Genomic DNA, 25,329 nt, shown 5'->3' on the forward strand with positions numbered 1-25,329 from the left:
GTTTCCACTGTTTCCCCATCTATTTGCCATGAAGTGATGGGACCAGATGCCATGATCTTAGTTTTCTGAATGTTGAGCTTTAGGCCAACTTTTTCACTCTCCTCTTTTACTTTATGAAGAAATAATCAGACAGATCCTAATTATGGGACATTTTTACAAGAACTCTTAACTCTTCAGACGTGTCAATGTTATAAAAGCAAAAATAAACCAACAAATAAAACAGAATGCAGGGAATTGTTCTGGATTACTAAGGATTAAAGAATGTTCACAACCAAATGCAATGTGCGCTCCTTCACTGGATCCTGGATCAGAGGGAAACTAGTTATAATGAATATTTGTGGAACAACATGAAGAAACAAACATAGGCTCTATATTAAATAATATTAAACCAACGTCTCATTTCTTGGGGTTGATAATGGCATTGTAAGTTATTTAGGAGAGTGTCATTGTTCTTGGGAAATTTATGTGCAAGTATTTAAGGGTGAAGTGATGTAATGCCTGAAAATTACTTTAAGATGTTTCATGGAAAATAAATATGTGGGGTAGGGTTGAGTGGGAGGAGGGGAAACGAAAATCTGGCAAAATGTTAACAGCTGTCAAATTCAAGTGAAAGACACAGTGTGAACTTCTGGGAATTACTAAATAATGGGGAAAAATAAGTCACTCCACTTCTCTCTAACTTGTGTTTCCCTTGAGAGTAACTGACAGGATATTTTGTATTCTTGGACTATGGAAGGCAGTCATCAGCTGACTGCTGTTGTCCTGGTGTCTCAGTTTACTGCAGTCTCAGCCATCTCTTTCCAACAAGCAATGTTTGAATTAGTGACAGAGAAATATAGTTACACCGCTGTTTAATTACTTTTATGTTAAACATACCAAGTGTTATTGATATGTTAAGTACTTGTACATGCAGTATTTCACTGAGTCGTCTACAACATTACAGAAGATGAAACTAAAAGCTGCTTAGTTTGTTAGTATGGGTTAGGGTTAGATTTTAAAGTAGAGCCAGAGCCCATACTTTAAAGCCACCAATATACTCTCTAATCTTCTTTGCCAGGAGAGGACAGACTGCTGAGGTATTTCAGAAGCATAACCTACAGGACTAGCAAACTGACATATTCCTAGGGGATGAAGGTGGAGTTCTACTTTGAGACATTAAAACAAATTAAATAACCTGCATCTGATCAAGACTGTTATCATCTTCCTGCCTAAAAATGTGATTTTCTACTAGATCTGCTTCAGCTATAGGATCACCTGCTAGTAGAAAAGAGCATTCTCCTTACATTAAATGTAACAATAGCCCAGTGACATAAACTGCTTGAAAAGATTTGGCTACACTTAGCTGTTTCTATTTACTCCAAATGTCCATTTCCCCAACTTTTTATTGAAATTCTACATAAGACTTCAAAGAATAGTAAAATCAACAGTCATATACCTTTTATTTAGATTTGTCAATTATTGACATTTTGCCAAATCTTCTCTTTTTCTTTCCCTTTCTTACACGTTTTTTCCCACTGAAATATCTTAAGTTGCAGGCATTATATAACTTTATTCCTAAATACTACTTTCACGTGTGTTTCCCAAGAATGAAGACACTCTCCTACATGACCTTCAATTCCATTATCAATCTCAAGAAATTTGACAATGATGCAATAGTAGTATTATTATACAGTCAGTATTCAAATTTCTGTCAAGTTGTCCCCAAAACACACGCTTTGAGAGATGTGGGTTTGATCCCTGGTTCAGAAAGAGACCCTAGAGTAGGAAATGGCAACCCACTCCAGTATTCTTGCCTGGAAAATTCCATGGATGGAGGAGCCCAGTGGGCTACAGAGTCAGACAGGGTTGCAAAGAGTCAGACACGACTGAGCAACTGAGCACAAAACAAAGCCCTACAATTATAAGGAACTTGCTTTGTGAGGGAGTCTTTTATCTCGCATTTGTAAAGATGATTATAATGTCTCTCTAAATTGTTTGGAGAATGAAATAACCATTAGTGTAAATATCCTTTACAAACTCAATCCATTGTACAAATTTAAAGAAGGATCAAAGATTACAAAGCTGCCTTGGTATTGGTGGTTCTCAACTACAGTTCTCAACTATGGTTAACATGTACTATATATGTTACCAGCACACCAGAGGTCAACAAGTAGTACACATTTTCTCAAAGGCATTCTTCAAGCCCACCAAGGAGGTAATATAAATTTGTAAGAACATATGTTTTCCTGCATTGGGACAAAAGCTATTTTACTTAAAAAAAATTATTCCCTGCTTATTGCAAATGTTTAATGAACAGGAAGAGTGAGTGAAATAAAATTGAAGCTTCTTCCATTCCCATATATGAATTATTTTCATTTTAAAAAAAGAAAATAAAACACAGCTCATAAATACCTTAATCTTTTCAGAATTATCTCATGTAAAAAACCTTCCGTATTACTGTCCTTAAGGTCTCCCAGTCTCCAGGCTCTCCATCTTCTAGTTTACGCTCTCAATCATCAAGAATTATATTTCTAGAATTCTAATTTTGGCACCTCCATAATTAAAAGCTCTCAGCCTCTAAAAGCAAGACCTTAATGTTACAAGTTATCCAATCTTAATTCCCATCTCTCTTCCATCTTAATCTTCAAAATGATATCCCAGTCATGTCTTTGCAAAGGCTGATCTCTTTCTGTACCAGTTCATTTTCTTTATCTATTGTGAGCCTATAAATCCTGCAAAACCCAGCTCAAGAATCACCTTCTTTCTGTCTAATGTCCAAAGGACAAAGTTAATCATGCATTTGTGCTTTTGCTGAACCTGAAGCACACACCTACTCTAATACTTTATACAGACTTCTACCATTAGTTGGCTACATAATTGCTTTTCCTATTCCACAGTGTCTGTCTTAAAGACATGTTCTTAGGTAATCTGTTTCCCTAGTGTCTAGCTTAGTTTTGGGTACCTTGTTGGTACTTACTAAGCACTTTCTACATTGACTCATTTGTAGACAATGACTCTCTTTTGTACACACTAAGTAAAAGAAGGGGTTTCCCTGGCAGCTCAGGAGTAATCAATCTGCCTGTAATGCATGAGACGCAGGAAATGCGGGTTTGATCCCTAGGTTAGCACGATTCCCCAGGAGTAGGAAATGTCAACCCACGCCAGTATTCTTGCCTGAGAAATCCCACTGAACAGAGGAGCCTGGGCAGCTACAGTCCATGGGGTTTCAAGAGTCGGACACAACTTAGTGACTAAACCACCACCACCACCAAGTAAAAGCAGCTAGTGATTGTATGAGCCATAGATTGATGATCCAAGCCAACATGTGGCCACCAGTCAGTGATATGCCAGATTTCCTACCAGCTACTGATCCAAAGTCACCTTTTCCTGGACTCACCAATGACAGGTGGAGCAGAATCAATTACAGAGAATTGGATTTTAGATTATTACAAATATTGGCCCCAGAATTTCAGTGAGGCTGCAATTCAAAGTTCAGCAAGATACCTGGTGAAGGCAAAGGGGAAGTGCTCTTGAATCCAACTGCTCAACTTCACCTCGTATAAGTGAGAACAGAGATTGCAGAACCAACTTTGAGGCTTCCAGTTGATTGTTAGCATTTACTTCTGCAGATTCTTCATCACTAACGGCATGTGTCACTACATGTAGTATATTTTCTTGCATTAAAGGTGTGCTATCTTCTGAAGAAAGTCCTTTGAGAGTAAATAAAATGCTCATGTTAGAATAAATTTCCATCATGGTAGAACACTTAATAATAATTATGCCTTTTAACCATAAAATTTTCAAATAAAACTGATTATAGAAAAAAAAAAAAAACCCACAGAAGCCACAAGTTATTTTCCTCATTAAGTTAAGATTCTGCTTGACATCTGATTCTTTCTATTAGCAATTAGTTAACAGAAGCAATTCTGTTAGTTCTATATAAACTTTTCTATTTACAATACATTATAGATTAAGAATCTATATTCTTAATTAAGAATATTAAAAAAAGAGAGATCTAAAGAAAAGTATGAAGGTTAAAATCTGACAAAAAATTTGACTCTCCCAAAGGAAAAATGAATTAACTATAATTTGAAGTCATACCTTGCTCCAAATGAAATAGCACTAAATAAGAAAGTAAATGTGGCTATCATATCAAAGGCTAAAGAAGTTAAGCCTTCTTCTCTAAACTCTGGTCTGATAACTTTAGAACTACCTCTGGAGCCCAGGAGAGCAGAGGGAATCAGATGTCCAGAGCTAATGGTCACAGAAACTTTCTTCCTAGTAAAAAAGAGTAAAACAAACTTGGGAAAAAAAAAAAAAAAATCAGCAAATAAATCCTTGGCCCAGAGCTCCTGAAATAACACACCAAATTTTAAAACTCTAAACATAACACATTATAACTTTACCCTTCACTGAAATCTCAGCATGAGTTCTAATTTTCATACTGAAATCGAGTAGACTGTGTGAATCTGTACTTACCTTCAGCTAGTCCGTCTCAGGAAGGCTCTTTCTCACTAATTTAGTATATGCACACCATGATTGAAGATGCCTTCGGCCTGGAGATGGCCTGCCATTTTATTTTGTATTTGTGAAAAACAGGAATGATTTTTCTGCTTTCTAATTTTCTTTTTTTTTTTTAATTTTATTTTTAAACTTTACAATATTGTATTGGTTTTGCCAAATATCGAAATGAATCTGCCACAGGTATACATGTGTTCCCCATCCTGAACCCTCCTCCTTCCTCCGTCCCCATACCATCCCTCTGGGTCATCCCAGTGCACCAGCCCCAAGCATCCAGTATCGTGCATCGAACCTGGACTGGCGACTCGTTCCATATATGATATTATATGTATTTCAATGCCATTCTCCCAAATCATCCCACCCTCTCCCTCTCCCACAGAGTTCAAAAGACTGTTCTAGACATCAGTGTCTCTAACTGCAATGGTGGTAATGCCAATGTAGGAAGAGAAGCTTTCTATAGAGAACTACAAAGAAACTAAGATAAATACTGTTTTATTTCCTTTTCCTCCCAGCCACACTACTATACCCAAGACATTAAATCACGTAAGACTGTGATAAGGCTAATCATCCAAATTCTATATTTTTCTTTATTAAATTCTTCTTAATTTTTCATTAAATGTTTGGTAGAATTCACCAAGGGGCTTCCCAGGTGGCTCAGTGGTAAAGAACCCACCTGCCAATGAAGAAGACCCAGGTTCAATCCCTGGGTCGGGAAGATCCCCTGGAGGAAGGCATGGTAACTCACTCCGGTTATTTTTATCTGGAAAATCCTGTGGACAGAGGAGCCTGGAGGGCTATAGCCCACAGGGTCGCAAAGAGTCAAACAAAATTGAGTGACTGAACAACAACGAAAACAAAATTCACCTATGAATTAAATGTCTGGTAGAATTCATTTGAGGAAAAATTAGTATCAATCCTTCTCAGACTTTTCCAAAAATCAAAGAGCAGGGAACAGTCTCAATCTCATTTTTACAAAGCCAGCATTACCCTGATACTAAAGCCAAATAAAGATACTACATAAAAAGTAAACTACAAATAAATGTCTCTGATGAATACAGATGCAAAAATTCTCAACAACTTAACTCAAAAGCACATTTAAAGGATCGGACACTGTCATCAAGCAGAATTTATTCCTGGGATGCAAGGTTGATTCAACATACATTAACCAATCAATGTCACACAGCACATTAACTGAATGAAGGATAAGTAACACATGGTCACCTCAATGGATGTGGGAAAAATTATTTAACAAAATTCAATATCCTTTAATGATAAAACTCTCAACATAGTAGGTACGGAAGAATGTACCTCAATATGATAAAAGCCATATATGACAAACTCACAGATAACATCATACTCAACAATGAAAGGTTAACATATTTTCCTTGAAGATCTGGAACAAGACAAGGGTGCCTACTCTCACCACTCCTATTCAACATAGTACTGGAAGTTCTGGTCAGAGCAATCAAGCAAGAAAAAGAAATGAAAGGCATCCATCTCAGAAAGGAAGATGTGAAACTGTCTCTGTTTGCAGATGATATAATCTTATAGATGGAAAACCCTCAGGACTTCACTAAAAAACTGTTAGAACCAACAAATGATTTCAGTAAAGTTACAGGATATACAATCACCATATAAAAATCAGTTGCAATGCTATATACTAACAGTGAACTATCTGAAAAAGAAAACCATTTTATTTACAATAGTATTAAAACAACAAAGTACTTAGGAATAAATTTAACAAAGTACATGAAAGCCACTGTTGCTGTTGTTCAGTTGCTCAGTCACGTCTGACTCTTTGCGAACCCATGGACTGCAGCACGCCAGGCTTCCCTGTCCTTCCCCATCTCCCGAAACTTGCTCAAACTCATGTCCATTGAGTCTGTGATACCATCCAACGATCTCATCCTCTGTTGTCCCCCTTCTCTTCCTGCCTTCCATCTTTCCCAGCATCAGAGTCTTTTCTAATGAGTCGGCTCTTTGCATCAGGTGGCCAAAGTATTGGAGCTTCAGCTTCAGCATCTGTCCTTCCAATGAATATTCAGGATTGACTTCCTTTATTTAGTAATGACTGGTTTTATCTCCTTGCTGTCCAAGGGACTCTCAAGAGTCTTCTCCAACACCACAGGTCAAAAGCATCAATTCTTTGGTGTTCAGCTTTCTTTATGGTCCAACTCTTGCATCCATACATGACTACTGGAAAAACCATAGCTTTGCCTATACAGACCTTTGTTGGCAAAGTAGCCCTCCAGAGTCCTCTGTCTACAGGGATTCTCCAGGCAAGATTACTGGAGTGGGTTGCCATGCTGTCCTCCAGGGGATCTTCCCAACCCAGGGATAGAACCCAGATCTCCCGCATTGCAGGTGGATTCTTTACCACCTGAGCCACCAGGAAAGCCCACGAATACTAGAGTGGGTAGCCTATCCCTTCTCCAGGGGATCTTCCCAACCCAGAAATTGAACCGGGGTCTCCTGCACTGCAGATGGATTCTTTACCAGCTGAGTTACTTGGGAAGCCTGAAAGCTATTGAAGACAAATATAAATGTAAAGATATACTATGCTCATGGGTTGGAAGAATTAAAAAATAACTACGCTACTCATAGCAATCCTCGGATTCAATGGAATCTCTATCAAAATTGCAATGGCATTTTTGAAAGTATTAGAAAAGTATTAAAATTTATATGGAACCATAAAAGATAACATATAGCCAGAGCAATCATGAGCAAAAAAAAGAAAAAAAAAACCAACAAAGTTAATAGCATCTATGAGATTTCAAAAACTACTACAAAATTATAGTAATCAACAATAACATAGTTGGCATAATAACAGATGCACAGAACACCGGAACACAATAGAGCATCACAATAGAGCAACAGATTTGTTTCTACACATTTATGATCTTTATCAAACATGCAAAGAACACACACAATTAGAGAAAGGATAGTTTCTTCAACAAAGAGTGCTACGAAAATTGGCTTTCCATATGTGGAAGAATGAAATTGAACTCATTTTACTACATATGCAAAAAATCAACTTGATATGGAATTGAGATTTGAAAGTAAGACCTGAAACCATGCAACTGTTAGAAGAAAATATAGGGGAAGAGCTTCCTGACACTGATGTAGGTAAGACTGTTTTGGACATGACACCAAAAGCACAGGCACCGAAAGCAAAAGTAGACAAATGGGATTTCATCAAACTAAAAAGCTTCTTGCACAGTAAAGGAAACAATCAACAAAGGGAAGAGACAATCTATGAAGTGGGAGAAAATATTTGCTAACCATCCATCTGAAAAGGGGTTAATATCCAAAATACATAAGGAATTCAAACCACTCAATACCAAGAAAACAATGTGATCGAACTGTTGGTGGAAATGCATATTGGTACAGCTATTATGAAAAACAGTACAAACACTCCTCAAAAACGTAAGACTAGAACTACCCTGCTGCTGCTGCTAAGTCGCGTCAGTCGTGTCTGACTCTGTGCGACCCCATAGACGGCAGCCCACCAGGCTCCCCTGTCCCTGGGATTGTCCAGGCAAGAACACTGGAGTGGGTTGCCATTTCCTTCTCCAATGCATGAAAGTGAAAAGTGAAAGTGAAGTCGTTCAGTAGTGTCCAACTCTTAGCGACCCCATGGACTGCAGCCTACCATGCTCCTCCGTCCATGGAATTCTCTAGAATCAAGAGTACTGGAGTGGGGTGCCATTGCCTTCTCTGAGATGATCCAGCAATTCCACTTCTGGGTATGCACACAAGGGGAACAAAATCAAGAATCAAAATGATTATCTACACCCTAAGGTTCATTACAGCATCACTTACAGTAGTTCAGATATGGAAATAACCCAAGTGGCTTATTGTCAATGGATCAACACCTGAAGAAAAGGTGATGCACAGATACAATGGAGTATTATTCAACCGTGAGAAAGAAGGAAATGCTACCTTGTATGACAACTTGGATGAATTAGGAGGTCGTCATGCTGAGTGAAGTAAGCTAGTCAAAGACAAATACTATATAATTTCACTTATGAGTGCAATCTAAAAAATAAAATTTTAAAGTGAAACTCAAAGAAGCAAAGTAATATAATGATGGTTACCAGGGGCTGGTGGGGGCAGTTGGGGAGATATTGATCAAAAGGTACAGAGCTGGGAGGCGGTCCTAAGATGGCAGAGGAATAGGACAGGGAGATCACTTTCTCCAGCACAAATTCATCAAAAGAACGTTTAAATGCTGAGTAAAATCCACAGAACAACTTCTGAATGCCAGCAGAGGACATCAGGCACCCAGAAAAGCACCCCATTGTCTTCGAAAGGAGGTAGGAAAAATATAAAAGACAAAAAAAGAGACAAAAGAGGTAGGGACGGAGCTCCGTCCCAGGAAGGGAGTCTTAAAAACAGAGAAGTTTCTAAACACCAGGAAACACTCTCACTGCCGAGTCTGTGCCGAGCCTTGGAAGCACAGAGGGCAACATAATAGGGAGGAAAAATAAGTAAATAATTAAAACCCACAGATTAGGAGCCCAACGGTAACTCTCCCAGCGGAGAAGCAGCGCAGATGCCTGCGCCCGCCACTAGCAAGTGGGGCTGGGCAGGGAGGCGTGGGCTGCATGGCTTAGAGTAAGGATAGGCCGGAATACTCTCACGGGTAATCACAGCGAACTAATTTGGGCTAGCAAACCAGACTGTGGGATAGCTACCACAGGAAAAGCCCTAAGACACTGCCAGGCCCACACACAGAACAAAGGGCGGAACAGAATTAGCTGGCTGCAGACCATCCCCCTCTGGTGACAGGCAGCCAGAGCCGGAAGGGGGCAATTGCAGCCCCAGAGAGACATTATCTACCAAACTGCAAGCAGGCTTCTTTGCTTACTAAGACTTCTTGGGGTTCTGGACAGTCATCCGCCTGAGAAGGTGGGCCGGTTGTACACCCAGAAAACCAAGCGGCAGGGACGGAAGAGGTGACCGCGCAGCGACCGCGCTCGCCAAACACCTCATCACTCAAGAGCTGCTCGGAGCTGGGAAGGGCACAAAACACAGGCCCAATGGAGTCTGCGCCTCTGAGGACTACCAGAGTGCCTGAACCTGAGTGGCTTAGACCTGGGAGGTGCATGCAGCCCAGGCCCGGCCTTGGACAGTTCCGGCGGAGCAACCTAGAGCCTGAGCTGTATGGGCAGAGGGGGTGCATGCACCGTGAGTGGGGGCAGGCCCAGTGTGGCTGAGACACTAGGAGCACAGGCCAGTGTTATTTGTTTGCAGCGTCCCTCCCTCCCCACAGCGCGACTGAACAAGTGAGCCTAAAAGTGTCCACCACCACCCCCTTGTGTCAGGGCGGAAGTCAGACACTGAAGAGACCAGCAAACAGAAGCTAAAACCGAGGGAACCGCCTTGGAAGGGACAGGTGCAATAGATTAAAACCCTGTAGTTAGTACTGACTACATAGGAAGGGGCCTATAGATCTTGAGAAATATAAGCCAGACCAAGAAACTATCCGAAAATGAACTGACCCCACACTGCCCACACCACCACCAAAGAAAGTCCTAGATATATTTTTACTATTTTTATGATCATTCTTTCCTTTCTTCTTTTTTCTTTTTATTTATTTTAACTTAAAAAAATTTTTTAAGTCCTCTATTGCTCCTTTAATTTTCATTTTTATAACCTACTATTACTTTAAAAAAAAAGACTTTTTTAAAGCAAACTTCATATGTATAGTTTTTTAAAAATAACTTTTGTGACTTTTTTTTTGTCTTTTATTAAAGAAAATACTGTATTTTTGAAAATCCAACCTCTACTCTAGAATTTTAATCTTTGCTTTTTGGTATTTGTTATCAATTTTGTACCTTTAAGAACCCAATCTTCAGTACCTATTTGTACTTGGGAGCGAGATTACTGGCTTGACTGCTCTCTCCCCTTTTGGACTCTCCTTTCTCTCCACTAGGTCACCTCTGTCTCCTCCCTCCTGCTTCTCTTCTCTACCCAACTCTCTGAATCTCTGTGTATTCCAGATGGTGGAGGACACTTAGGGAACTTATTACTGGCTGGATCTGTCGCTCTCCTTTTGATTCCCCCCTTTATCCTCCTGGCCACCTCTGTCTCCTTCCTCCCTCTTCTCTTCTCTGTACAACTCCATGAACATCTCTGAGCGGTCCAGACTGTGGAACGAACATAAGGAAGTAATTACTGGCTAGCCTGCTCTCTCCTCTTTTGATTCCACCTCATCTCATTTGGGTCACCTCTAACTCCCTCCTTCCTCTTCTCTTCTCCATGTAACTCTGTGAACCTCTCTGGGTGTCCCTCACTGTGGAGAAACTTTTCATCTTTAACCTAGATGTTTTATCAATGGTGCTGTATAGAAGGTAAAAATAAGACTGAAAACCAGAAGCAGGAGGCTTAAGTCCAAATCCTGAGAACATCATAGAACACCTGACTTCAGGGAATATTAAGCGATAGGAGCTCATTAAACGCCTCCATACCTACACTGAAACCAAGCACCACCCAAAGGCCAACAAGTTCCAGAGCAAGACATACCACACAAATTCTCCAGCAACACAGGAATACAGCCCTGAGCTTCAATATACAGGCTGCCCAAAGTTACTCCAAATCCACTGACATCTCATGACTTGTTACTAGACACTTCATGCACTCCAGAGAGAAGAAATCCAGCTCCACCCACCAGAACACCGACACAAGCTTCCCTAACCAAGAAACCTTGACAAGCCACTGTTACAACCCCACCCACAGCGAGGAAACTCCATAATAAAGAGAACTCCACAAACTGCCAGAATACAGAAAGGCCACCCCAAACTCAGCAATATAAACAAGATGAAGAGACAGAGGAATACCCAGCAGGTAAAGGAACAGGATAAATGCCCACCAAACCAAACAAAAGAGGAAGAGATAGGGAATCTACCTGATAAAGAATTCTGAGTAATGATAGTGAAAATGATCTAAAATCTTGAAATAAAAATGGAATCACAGATAAACGGCCTGGAAGCAAGGATTGAGAAACTGCAAGAAAGGTTTAACAAGGACCTAGAAGAAATAAAAAAGAGTCAATATATGATGAATAATGCAATAAGCGAGATCAAAAACACTCTGGAGGCAACAAATAGTAGAATAACAGAGGCAGAAGATAGGATTAGTGAAATAGAAGATAGAATGGTAGAAATAAATGAATCAGAGAGGAAAAACAAATTAGAAGAAATGAGGACAATCTCAGAGACCTCCAGGACAATATTAAATGCCACAACATTTGAATCATAGGAGTCCCAGAAGAAGAAGACAAAAAGAAAGACCATGAGAAAATACTTGAGGAGATAATAGTTGAAAACTTCCCTAAAATGGGGAAGGAAATAATCACCCAAGTCCAAGAAACCCAGAGAGTCCCAAACAGGATAAACCCAAGGTGAAACACCCCAAGACACATATTAATCAAATTAACAAAGATCAAACACAAAGAACAAATATTAAAAGCAGCAAGGGAAAAACAACAAATAACACACAAGGGGATTCCCATAAGGATAACAGCTGATCTTTCAATAGAAACTCTTCAGGCCAGGAGGGAATGGCACGACATACTTAAAATGATGAAAGAAAATAACCTACAGCCCAGATTACTGCACCCAGCAAGGATCTCATTCAAATATGAAGGAGAAATCAAACGCTTTACAGACAAGCAAAAGCTGAGAGAATTCAACACTACCAAACCCGCTCTCCAACAAATGCTAAAGGATATTCTCTAGACAGGAGACACAAAAATGGTGTATAAACTCGAACCCAAAACAATAAAGTAAATGGCAATGGGATCATACTTATCAATAATTACCTTAAACGTAAATGGGTTGAATGCCCCAACCAAAAGACAAAGACTGGCTGAATGGATACAAAAATAAGACCCCTATATATGTTGTCTACAAGAGACCCACCTCAAAACAAAGGACACATACAGACTGAAAGTGAAGGGCTGGAAAAAGATTTTCCATGCAAATAGAGATCAAAAGAAAGCAGGAGCAGCAATACTCATATCAGATAAAATAGACTTTAAAACAAAGGCTGTGAAAAGAGACAAGAAGGATACTACATAATGATCAAAGGATCAATCCAAGAAGAAGATATAACAATTATAAATATATATGCACCCAACATAGGAGCACTGCAATATGTAAGACAAATGCTAACAACTATGAAAGGGGAAATTAACAATAACACAGTAATAGTGGGAGACATTAATACCCAACTCACACCTATGGACAGATCAACTAAACAGAAAATTAACAAAGAAACACAAACTTTAAATGATACAATAGACCAGTTAGACCTAATTGATATCTATAGGACATTTCACCCAAAAACAATGAATTTCACCTTTTTCTCAAGGGCATATGGAACCTTCTCCAGGATAGATCACATCCTGGGCCATAAATCTAGCCTTGGTAAATTCAAAAAAATTGAAATCATTTCAAGCATCTTTTCTGACCACAATGCAGTAAGATTAGATCTCAATTACAAGAGAAAAAATATTAAAAATTCCAACTTATGGAGGCTGAACAACACACTGCTGAATAACCAACAAATCACAGAAGAAATCAAAAAAGAAATCAAAATATGCATAGAAACGAATGAAAATGAAAACATAACAACCCAAAACCTATGGGACACTGTAAAAGCAGTGCTAAGGGGAAAGTTCACAGCAATACAGGCATACCTCAAGAAACAAGAAAAAAGTCAAATAAATAACCTAACTCTATACCTAAAGCAACTAGAAAAGGAAGAAATGAAGAACCCCAGGGTTAGTAGAAGGAAAGAAATCTTAAAAATTAGGGCAGAAATAAATGCAAAAGAAACAAAGGAGACTATAGTAAAAATCAACAAAGCCAAAAGCTGGTTCTTTGAAAGGATAAATAAAATCGACAAACCATTAGCCAGACTCATCAAGAAACAAAGGGAGAAAAATCAAATCAATAAAATTAGAAATGAAAATGGAGAGATCACAACAGACAACACACAAATACAAAGGATCATAAGAGACTACTATCAGCAATTATATACCAATAAAATGGACAACGTGGAAGAAATGGACAAATTCTTAGAAAAGTACGACTTCCCAAAACTGAACCAGGAAGAAATAGAAAATCTTAACAGACCCATTATAAGCACGGAAATTGAAACTGTAATCAGAAATCTTTCAGCAAATTAAAGCCCAGGTCCAGACGGCTTCACAGCTGAATTCTACCAAAAGTTTAGAGAAGAGCTAACACCTATCCTACTCAAACTCTTCCAGAAAATTGCAGAGGAAGGTAAACTTCTAAACTCATTCTATGAGGCCACCATCACCCTAATACCAAAACCTGACAAAGATGCCACAAAAAAGGAAAACTACAGGCCAATATCACTGATGAACATAGATGCAAAAATCCTTAATAAAATTCTAGCAATCAGAATCCAACAACACATTAAAAAGATCATACACCATGACCAAGTGGGCTTTATTCCAGGGATGCAAGGATTCTTCAGTATCTGCAAATCAATCAATGTAATACACCACATAAACAAATTGAAAAATAAAAGCCATATGATTATCTCAATAGATGCAGAGAAAGCCTTTGATAAAATTCAACATCGATTTATGATAAAAACTCTCCAGAAAGCAGGAATAGAAGGAACATACCTCAACCTAATAAAAGCTATATATGACAAACCCACAGCAAACATTATCCTCAATGGTGAAAAATTGAAAGCATTTCCTCTAAAGTCAGGAACAAGACAAGGGTGCCTACTCTCACCACTACTATTCAACACAGTTTTGGAAGTTTTGGCCACAGCAATCAGAGCAGGAAAAGAAATAAAAGGAATCCAAATTGGAAAAGAAAAAGTAAAACTCTCACTGTTTGCAGATGACATGATCCTCTACATAGAAAACCCTAAAGACTCCACCAGAAAATTACTAGAGCTAATCAATGAATATAGTAAAGTTGCAGGATATAAAATCAACACACAGAAATCCCTTGCATTCCTATACACTAATAATGAGAAAATAGAAAGAGAAATTAAGGAAACAATTCCATTCACCATTGTAATGAAAAGAATAAAATACTTAGGAATATATCTATCTAAAGAAACTAAAGACCTATATATAGAAAACTATAAAACACTGATGAAAGAAATCAAAGAGGACACTAATAAATGGAGAAATATACTGTGTATATGGATTGGAAGAATCAATATGGTGAAAATGAGTATACTACCCAAAGCAATCTATAGATTCAATGCAATCCCTATCAACTACCAATGGTATTTTTCACAGAGCTAGAACAAATAAATAATTTCACAATTTGTATGGAAATACAAAAACCTCAAATAGCCAAAGCAATCTTGAAAAAGAAGAATGGAACTGGAGGAATCACCCTGCCTGACTTCAGGCTCTACTACAAAGCCACAGTCATCAAGACAGTATGATACTGGCACAAAAGACAGAAATATAGATCAACGGAACAAAATAGAAAGCCCAGAGATAAATCCACGTACCTATGGACACCTTATCTTTGACAAAGGAGGCAAGAATATACAATGGAGAAAAGACAATCTTTTTAACAAGTAGTGCTGGGAAAACTGGTCAACCACTTGTAAAAGAATGAAACTAGAACACTTTCTAACACCATACACAAAAATAAACTCAAAATGGATTAAAGATCTAAAGGTAAGACCAGGAACTATAAAACTCTTAGAGGAGAACATAGGCAAAACACTCTCCGACATACATCACAGCAGGATCCTCTATGACCCACCTCCCAGAATTTTGGAAATAAAAGCAAAACTAAACAAATGGGATCTAATTAAAATTAAAAGCTTCTGCACAACAAAAGAAACTCTAAGCAAGGTGAAAAGACAGCCTTCAGAATGGGAGAAAATAATAGCAAATGAAGCAACCGACTAACAACTAATCTCAAAAATATACAAGCAACTCCTGCAGCTCAATTCCTGAAAAATAAACGACCCAATCAAAAAATGGGCCAAAGAACTAAATAGACATTTCTCCAAAGAAGACATACAGATGGCTAACAAACACATGAAAAGATGCTCAACATCACTCATTATCAGAGAAATGCAAATCAAAACCACAATGAGGTACCATCTCACACCAGTCAGAATGGCTGCGATCCAAAAGTCTACAAGCAATAAATGCTGGAGAGGATGTGGAGAAAAGGGAACCCTCTTACACTGTTGGTGCGAATGCAAACTAGTACAGCCACTATGGAGAACAGTGTGGAGATTCCTTAAAAAACTGGAAATAGAACTGCCGTATGACCCAGCAATCCCACTGCTGGGCATTCACACTGAGGAAACCAGAACTGAAAGAGATACGTGTACCCCAATGTTCACTGCAGCACTGTTTATAATAGCCAAGACATGGAAGCAACCTAGATGTCCATCAGCAGATGAATGGATAAGAAAGCTGTGGTACATATACTCAATGGAGTATTACTCAGCCATTAAAAAGAATACATTTGAATCAGTTCTAATGAGGTGGATGAAACTGAAGCTGATTATACAGAGTGAAGTAAGCCAGAAAGAAAAACACCAATACAGTGTACTAACGCATATATATGGAATTTAGAAAGATGGTAATAACCCTGTATGTGAGACAGCAGAAGAGACAGAGATGTATAGAAAAGTCTTTTGGACTCTGTGGGAGAGGGAGGGGGGGATGATTTGGGAGAATGGAATTAAAACATGTATAATATCATATAAGAAATGAATCGCCAGTCCAGGTTCAATGCAGGATACAGGAAGCTTGGGGCTGGTGCACTGGGACGACCCTGAGGGATGGTATGGGGAGGGAGGTGGGAAGGATGGGAAACACGTGTACACCTGTGGCAGATGCATGTTGATGTATGGCAAAACCAATACAATATTGTAAAGTAAAAAATAATAATAATAATAAATTTAAAAAAATGTACAGAGCTGCAGTTATGTAGGATGAATAAATCTAGAAGTCTGATATACAGGCATGATGATTCTACATAATAATACTGCGTTGAACACTGAAAATACACCAAGAGAGTAGCTTTTAGTTGCACTCATCACACAGTAATAAATGACAACTACGAGATGAGACATGTTAACTGGTTTAACTGCATTATGTGTATCAAATCATCATGTTGTACACCCCAAATATGTACAATTAAAATAAATGAAATGTAAAATGCTGCTGTGAACAAGGCTGTTCAATCATTTAAGAAAAGTGAAGGTAAGGGTACCTGTGTAATAAAAGTATCTTCTAGCTGCTCCACACCCCACATGCTGTATTTTTTTTAACCCCTGTGACTATTTTGCATAAACTGTGGATTGCATAAACAGAAGCATATCAGAGTTTGCAAGAAAATAACTGAACGGCCTTGCAAAGAAGAATTATGTAACATTCCACACTAAAGAGCAGGTTTCTGTTTTCAGTGTTGTTAAGCTTTTAGGGAAATAATTTTGGGGCTTCCCTGGTAGCTCAGAGGGTAAAAAAAAATAACATCTGCTTGCAATGCAGGAGACCCTGGTTCGATCCCTGGGTTGAGAAGATCTCCCGGAGAAGGGAATGGCAACCCACTCCAGTGTTCTTGTGTAGAGAATTCCGTGGACAGACCATGGGGTCACAAAGGGTCGGACATGACTGAGCGACTAACAACGTGCGGTGGCGCGACGGTGAAGCATCCGCCTGCAATGCAGGAGATACAAGCTTGACCCCTGGGTGGAGAAGACGCCAGAGAAGGGAGTGGAAACTCACTCCAGGATTCTTGCCTGGGAGATCCCATGGACAGAGGAGGCTGGCAGGCTGCAGTCCATGGGGTCGCAAGAGTTGGACACGACTAGTGACTGAACCCCCACTACCAAAGAAACATAAATTGTTATCATACACGTAATCAAGTGACAAGGATATACTTTACACATAAAATTCAATAGGAAAACAATAGTTGGCCAAGTTCTAGCTACATCAATTTTTAAACTACTTAAAATACATCCTGATTAATTTCACATTGCTAGGATAAAAAACTCGCATTGAGAAAACTATTCTCAAAAAGTTGGGAGGAGGAGGACAGGGGACGTACGGGCAGCCCCGAGTGCCGTTTCTGTTTCCAGTACTTATTAGCTATTCCTATGGCACATCAGTCAATCCTTCACTCCCTAGCCTCCCAAGCGATCTCTAAACTGGGTGTTCTACCATCTTATAAAACTATTGTGAGAATTAAATGAGACAGTGAATGTAAAAGGCAGGTATCCTCCCAAAGAGCATCTTAAAATAATATCCTGAGGCTTTACTGTCACTTGAATTAAAAAGGTCACAGGACTTGTAAAGCACTTCTGAGACAGTACTGTTTTTGTAATTTGAAGACAACATTAAGAAGAAAGTGTAAATAAAGCTAATGAAGCTCATATTTCTATTGTCACATTGAATAACAGGAATGATAAAAACTATGTTGGAATATCAAATTGCTTATTTATTACTCACCAGTACTATAAGTTTGAACATGCTTGAACTTATTTTTAGTAAAGACAGTAAGGAAAATAAATACTTGCGTAACCATAAGTACTCAGAATGACTAGCATGTTGTGAATTGACACGTTCATAATGTACTAAAACATTTTAAAGTAGTCATAACAAAGCATTTATGTCATAACACGGAAGTTCCAGTATTTTTCCATGTGAATTTCAAATTAATTATTTTTCATGTCACATTGGTCTTACAATCAGTTAATAGGAAAATTCATTCTAATACATTAAAAGTTTTCTTTTAATGGTAAAGACATATTTTAACAGTAAAGATATATTTATCATTAGTGAGAAAAGCCAAATCAGAACATATACTGGTACATATAATTTCACCTTCACTACAAACTGTCATTCAACATAAATGAAGCTTTCTTGTGTCAGATATGAATCTATACATACAGACAGGAACAAAAAATTCGATTTGTCTTCATCTGTGGGCTACGGTTAAAACTTGCCATTAACCAATTTGGTGTTCTTTTTATAAGTATACGTAGGTGGTGACAGTCAAATCACAGGCCTTCATTTCACTTAATATCTGTCAACTTCGTCAAGCTCTAAAATAGACATCACAGTTTACATGTACCTATTGAGGTTTTACACTTTAAAAAAAAAAATTACTTGTAACTGCCTTGGGCCAGAGATTAGAGGAGTAGTCTTACCTGAGAGATTTTACTCAATTTATCATACGATAAAATTCATAACTGAATTCTGTGTCAGTTTTGACACGTAGTTTTATTCAACTCAGAATCTGTCTCTCGTGGTGGTCAAGAGACACACCTGGGGGACACCAGTGCTGGGACCCCTGACCTTAACTCATTAGGAGTGTACTCTAACACTAAATTACCGGCAGTATTCTCCTTTAACAATCTAGCACTGATCTACCATTTGTTAATATATTGAAGAGATATTAACTGTTTCTCTGCGTGACAGGGAGAATGATGTAACCAGATAACTTAAAGGTAAAAATCTCATAGCGAGTACTTGAGGTAGTAATTAATCAAGATAATGGAAAACTATCACAGGCAAAATGGGGTTTGAAAAGGTGCTACAATGAGACATCGAGGTCTAGGTAAAGACAGAAGCAATGACTATACTCAGGATCAAACAGTGAAAGTAATGATGTAAACGAGGCTGATGGGGATGTTTGGGGATGGAAGAAAGGTTATTGAAAGGCTTAATGTATTTCACCCTTACGTTCATAGCAGAACTATCCACAATAGCCAAGAAATGGAAGCAACCTAAATGTCCACTGGCAGACGAAGGAATAAGGCAGATGTAGGACATACATTCAGTGGAATGTTCCTCAGCCATAAAAAAATTAAATAATGCCATTTGCAGCAACATGTATATATATATATATATACACATATATATGAATGAATAATAAACAGCAAAGTCCTACTGTATAGGATGGGGAACTATATTTCAGTATCCTATGATAAACCATAATGGAAAAGAATACTTTAAAAAAACAATGTCTATTTATATAACTGAATCATTTTGCTGCATAGCAGAAATTAACACAAAATTATAAAACTATACTTCAAATTAAAACAATAAAAGTTCAATCATTTCAAATACTGTCTACTACTTCAGAGTATAAGGATGCTTTCTTATATGCAGGTTAGTGTGACTTTAGAAAACAATCTGGTTTTTGTTCATGCTGGTCCCTCTGCCTGGTCAGTCAGCTTTTAAAGAGTAGAGGTATGTTTCATCACTGTGACATCAACAGTAAGCACAGTGCCTGACAAACAGCACGTACTTACAACACTTCTTGGGGAAAATGTTGGTTAAACGTTACATACCACAGAGTAGACTACAAGCCCATATTCACTAAGCCACTAAATCCTCACAACATTATAGATAAAGCAACTGAAATTAATCAGAGATTAAATGAGAGCCTTGGCTTTGAAGTCAAGTGCCTGCCTGTGAATTCAAAAATCAACTGCTTTCTAGTTCTGCAACTCTAGGCAAAGTCAATCTCTTTAATCCTTTATTTTTCTATCTGTTAAACTGGAATATACCCTATATGGACTCTCCTAAGAAACTTCATTTAGATGAGAGGTAAAGAAACAGTCATGTCTGACTCTTTGTGATCTCATGGACTATACAGTCCATGGAATTCTCCAGGCCAGAATACTGGAGTGGGTAGCCTTTCCCTTCTCCAGGGGATCTTCCCAACCCAGGGATTGAACCCAGGCCTCCCACATTGCAGGAGGCTTCTTTACTAGCTGAGGCACAAGGGAAATCCAAGAATATTGGAGTGGGTAGCCTATCCCGTCTCCAGTGGATCTTCTGACCCAGGAATTGAAACGGGGTCTCCTACATTGAAGGCAGAATCTTTACCAACTGAGCTATCAGGGAAGCCTGCCCATCAGAACAAGACCCAGTTTCCCCCTCAGTCAGTCTCTCCCATCAGGAAGCTTCCATAAGCCTCTTATCCTTCTCCATCAGAGGGCAGACAGACAAAAAACCACAATCACAGGACCACAACCTTGTCTAACTCAATGAAACTATGAGCTACGCCATGTAGGGCCACCCAAGACGGACAGTCATGGTGGAGAGTTCTGACAAAACGTGGTCCACTGGAGAAGGGAATGGCAGACCACTTCAGTATTCCTGCCTTGAGAACCCCATGAACAGTATGAAAAGGCAAAAATATAGGACCCTGAAAGATGAACACCCCGGGTTGGTAGGTGCCCAATATGCTACTGGAGATCAGTGGAAAACAAACTCCGGAAAGAATGAAGAGACAGAGAGAAAGCAAAAACACCACCCAGTTGTGGATGTGACTGGGGATGGAAGTAAAGTCTGATGTTGTAAAGAGCAATATTGCATAGGAATCTGGAATGTTAGGTCCATGAAGGCAAATTGGAAGTGGTCAAACAGGAGATAGCAAGAGTGAACACAGACATTATAGGAATCAGCAAACTAAGATGGACTGGAATGGGTAAATTTAACTCAAATGGCCATGATATCTACTACTATGCACAAGAATCCCTTAGAAGAAATGGAGTAGCCATCATAGTCAACAAAAGGGTCCGAAATGCAGCACTTGGATGCAATCTCAAAAATGACAGAATGATCTGTTTCCAAGGCAAACCATTCAATATCACAGTAATCCAAGCCTATGCCCCTGACCAATAATGCTGAAGCTGAATGGTTCTATGAAGACCTACAAGACCTTCTAGAACTAACACCCAAAAAAAGATGTCCTTTTCATTATAGGGGACTGGAATGCAAAAGTAGAAGTCAAGAGATACTTGGAGTAGTGGGCAAATTTGGGCTTGGAGTACAGAATGAAGCAGGGCAAAGGTTAACAGAGTTTTGCCAAGAGAACGCACTGGTCATAGCAAACACTTGGAAGGACTAATGCTGAAGCTGAAACTCCAATACCTTGGCCACCTGATGTGAAGAACTGACTCCTTTGAAAAGATCCTGATGCTGGGAAAGATTGAAGGCAGGAGAAGAAGGGGACAACAAAGGATGAGATGGTTGGATGGCATCACTGACTCAATGGACATGAGTTTGAGTAAACTCTGGGAGTTGGTAATGGACAGGGAGGCCCGGCGTGCTGCAGTCCATGGGGTTGAAAAGAGTTGGACACGACTGAGTGACTGAACTGAACTGAAATTAACACTGCTATTTATTCACAATTCCATGATCTATCTACTTTCAACTAAGAACATTGAGTTTCGAAGAAAGATATTAGGAAACAAAACTACATTCACTGCTTAAAAAAAAAATACTTTCCCCTGGAGAAAGAAATGGCAACCCACTCCAGTATTCTTGCCTGGAAAATTCCACGGACAGAGGAGCCTGGTGGGCTACAGTCCATGAGGTGGCAGAGTTGAACATGATTGAATGTCTAAATTACAACAAGAGGCAGGATGATTTTTGAGAGGACAGGGAATGGTGATTGGCTTAATGTATTTAAGAGAATACTTGATGAGGCTTGAACTTTGAACTTCCAGTTTGTGTTAAAGGGAGTCCTCAGGCTTTTTAAATCAGTTTGCTCTGGCTAAATGGGAAGAAACTATCCAGAAGACTAAAAGATGTCATTGGGGATTCCCAGGTGGTGCTAGTGGTAAAGAACTCCAGGAACCTGCTAACGCAGGAGATGGTAGGAGAAGTGGGTTCAATTCCTGGGTTGGGAAAATCCCCTGGAGGAGGGCATGGCAACCCACTGTAGTATTCTTGCCTGGAGAATCCCACGGACAGAGGAGCCTGGTAGGTTTTCTATGGTCCACAGGGTTACAGAGAGTCAGATAAGACTGAAGCGACTTAGCACATAGGTATTTTTATCCTAGGTTAATAAAAAGCAAAAAAGCCAAAACTTTCCTTGACCCAATTGTTGACAGTCCTTCTCCACTACATTGAGGCTAGATCAAATAAAGAATCTGAGGATTCAGAGACAATTAATGAAACAAACCAAACTCTACCACTTCCTTCAGGGTGAACCAACACCCTTTTCTCTGATCCTGTTTCATCTTGCTAAGGCTGTTTGGCAGGAATTGTTCTGAAGAAGCAAGGCTGCAACATACTCAGAGAGAAAGTGTGTGTGAAATGGTCCTGTGGCAAAGTATGTTCAGTCAGACATGAAACAGAACTTTTCTTTAAACATACTTCAAAATTAGAAAATGTCAAATAGCACAGTTTAACAATCAGGCTCAGTTTGAAGTCAGACTGCCTGGGATCAAATCCTGAGAGTGTCACCTGTCAGCAGTACAATCCTGGGCAAGTTACTTCTCTCTGTGCTTTCAGATTTCTCCTCTAGAGATTGAGACTAATCATGGTACTTAATAAGAAGATTAAATGAGATATTTCATACAAAGCAGGTATCGTGGTGGCATTCATACACCAACTGCTCAGAAAATGTTTAAGAACTTTTGTTTTTAAAACTCAGCGAGCTGCAATCAAATTAAATTAAATATGTCCATGACAGTGAATTTGGAACTCTATGAATTGTTATTTGGTGATTTTTTTATGTATAACATAAAACTTAACATTTTAACCCTTTTGAACTGTATGATACAGTGACATTACATTTACAATGTTGTAATTCACCACTTACCATTTGCAGAACTTTTCATCACTCAAACAAAAACTCTGTACCCATTAAAACTAACTCCTCATTCCCCTCCTGCTTTACACCTGGAATCCTCTGTGGATGACAAATGTTGCCTGCCATATCAGTAAACAAAGAATGTTGCGGCCATCACATCATTAGCCCCTGTAGCTGCCCGGCTGCTAAGCCCTGAGAGAAATCAGGATGGACAAAAACAAGCTGCCAGCCACTGATATTAGCCACCGCAGCCTCTCCCCAGTGGTGCATCCTGAGGGGATTTGGGATTGAAAAAAGCAAGATACAGGCCCTAGATAAGTGAGTCTCAGTGAACTCCAGGAGTTGGTGATGGACAGGGAGGCCTGGTGTGCTGCGATTCATGGGGTGGCAAAGAGTCGGACACGACTGAGCGACTGATCTGATCTGATCTGATCAAAGAAATGATTTCAGTGAGCCCAGACTTTCACATCTTCCTATACATAGAAAATCTATAAATTCACTGAGTGTTTTCTTTATTTAACGTTTTCTAGTTTCCTTTAACGGTAATTTTTCATCTGGTTTTTGTCGCAAAAATTGCTCTGTTTCCCAGTGCTTACCTTACCTCTTGGGAATAGTCTCTCTGGAAAAAGGTTGACTCCTGGGTTTAAATCCTCAGAAAGTCTGCCAAATTAAACAATCTCTCTTCTAGGCTATACTTTTTTTCCAAGTCAACAGCTCTACTCTACTTTCTGTCTCCATGAATTTGCCTAGACTAAGTGCCTCATGTAAGCAGAGCAACACAATGTTTGTCTTTTTGCATCTGGCTTGTGTTACTCAGCACAATGTCTTCAAGATTCATCCATGTTGCAGCATGTATCAGATTATTACTCCTTTTAAGGCTGAACAATGTTTCCATATATATATATATTTTTTTTCTTTATATATTTTATCAATGGACATCTGGGGTGTTAACACCTTTTGGTTACTTTGAATAATGCTGCCCTGAACACTGATATACAGGTATCTGAGGCATTACTTTCAATTACTCTGGGTACATATCTAGAAGTAGAATTGGTGGATTTAATTCTATGTTTAACTTTTCAAGGGTCTACCAAACTGTCTTCCCGGAGCTCTATAGAATTTAAACTCCTCAACTGACGTATCTTTATGAGCCTGCAATAGTTATGCGTTTTCCCCTCCCCCCATCTCTAAGACAAAAATAATATTACATCCCAAAGATTGAGGTGATGTTTCTTCATCAACAGTATGTACACCTCAAAGTTTCTATCATACAAAAATATTATACAGTAGTACTCTTCAGAGCATTTTAATTTAAATCCATCCCTCTGGACATAGTTTACGGATTCTTTTTCCTGCTTGCTGAAATTTGCTGTTGAATCCTCTTGAGTGAAATTTTCATTTCAATCACTGTATTCTTAAGTTCCAGAATTTTGGCTTCACTTCTATTAATAATTACTAGATTTTATATACAACAGATGTGAAAAAGTACTTCAAGAAATGAACTTCATGAAACTCCAAGGGAATTTAATAAATGCATGCCCATGAGAGCTCCCACAGGCTGTTAGAGAAAAAAAAATTCCACCTGTCATATCAGTAAACACAGGATGTTGCAGCCATCACATTACAGCTGCCCAGAGGGTGAACCCTGAGGGACTCAGGATAGAAACTGGATGCCCACTATCTAGTAGCCAGCCACTGCAGCCACCCCAATGAGGTACCCAGAGAGTCAGAACAAGAAAGCACAGAACACTGGTCCCAGGGAGCCGAGGTGCACGTCAAATGGATGATTTCAGCAAGCCCTTGCACCTTCCCATTTGTAGAAAAGCACTAAATTCCTTGAGATGTCTTTTTTTCTTTAATTAACAGTGATCTTGTAATATTCCCACTACCTGGCCTCTGTTGCGAAAACTCTATCTTGGCTCCTCCCTTACCTATTTGGAGCAGTTCTGTAGAGCTGTATGAGAGGCTGCATCCTGGGCTTAAGGTCTCAGTTTTGTCTGTCAAAGAAAGTATGATTCTCAACCTTTAGGCTGTGATTCTTTTTAGCTGACAAAGATAATTATCCTATCAGAAAACAATTCAATCTTGAAAACTGTGCTACTACTTGTAGTGTCTCCTAAGTGCTTGGGGTCATTCTATTATGTCTTTAATTTAATCCTTAGCCATTAATTTATAAGGACCCAGGTTGAGAGGATTCAGGTCGCCTACCTTAGGTCACAGGGCAGCT

General features: G+C 39.0%; 1 protein-coding gene across 3 annotated transcripts in view; it reads right to left on the reverse strand.

The window, feature by feature from the left end:
• Positions 1-25,329, reverse strand: part of CNST (consortin, connexin sorting protein) — a 96,387-nt gene that overhangs the window by 35,039 nt on the left and 36,019 nt on the right. For all 3 annotated transcript variants that reach the window (XM_019976332.2, XM_070768087.1, XM_070768086.1), the window contains one exon: positions 3,484-3,689. In XM_019976332.2, the coding sequence (XP_019831891.2) occupies positions 3,484-3,689 (206 nt within the window). The remainder of the gene's footprint in view (positions 1-3,483; positions 3,690-25,329) is intronic.

This window comes from Bos indicus, chromosome 16, assembly GCF_029378745.1.
Source record: "Bos indicus isolate NIAB-ARS_2022 breed Sahiwal x Tharparkar chromosome 16, NIAB-ARS_B.indTharparkar_mat_pri_1.0, whole genome shotgun sequence".
Taxonomy (NCBI): Eukaryota; Metazoa; Chordata; class Mammalia; order Artiodactyla; family Bovidae; genus Bos; species Bos indicus.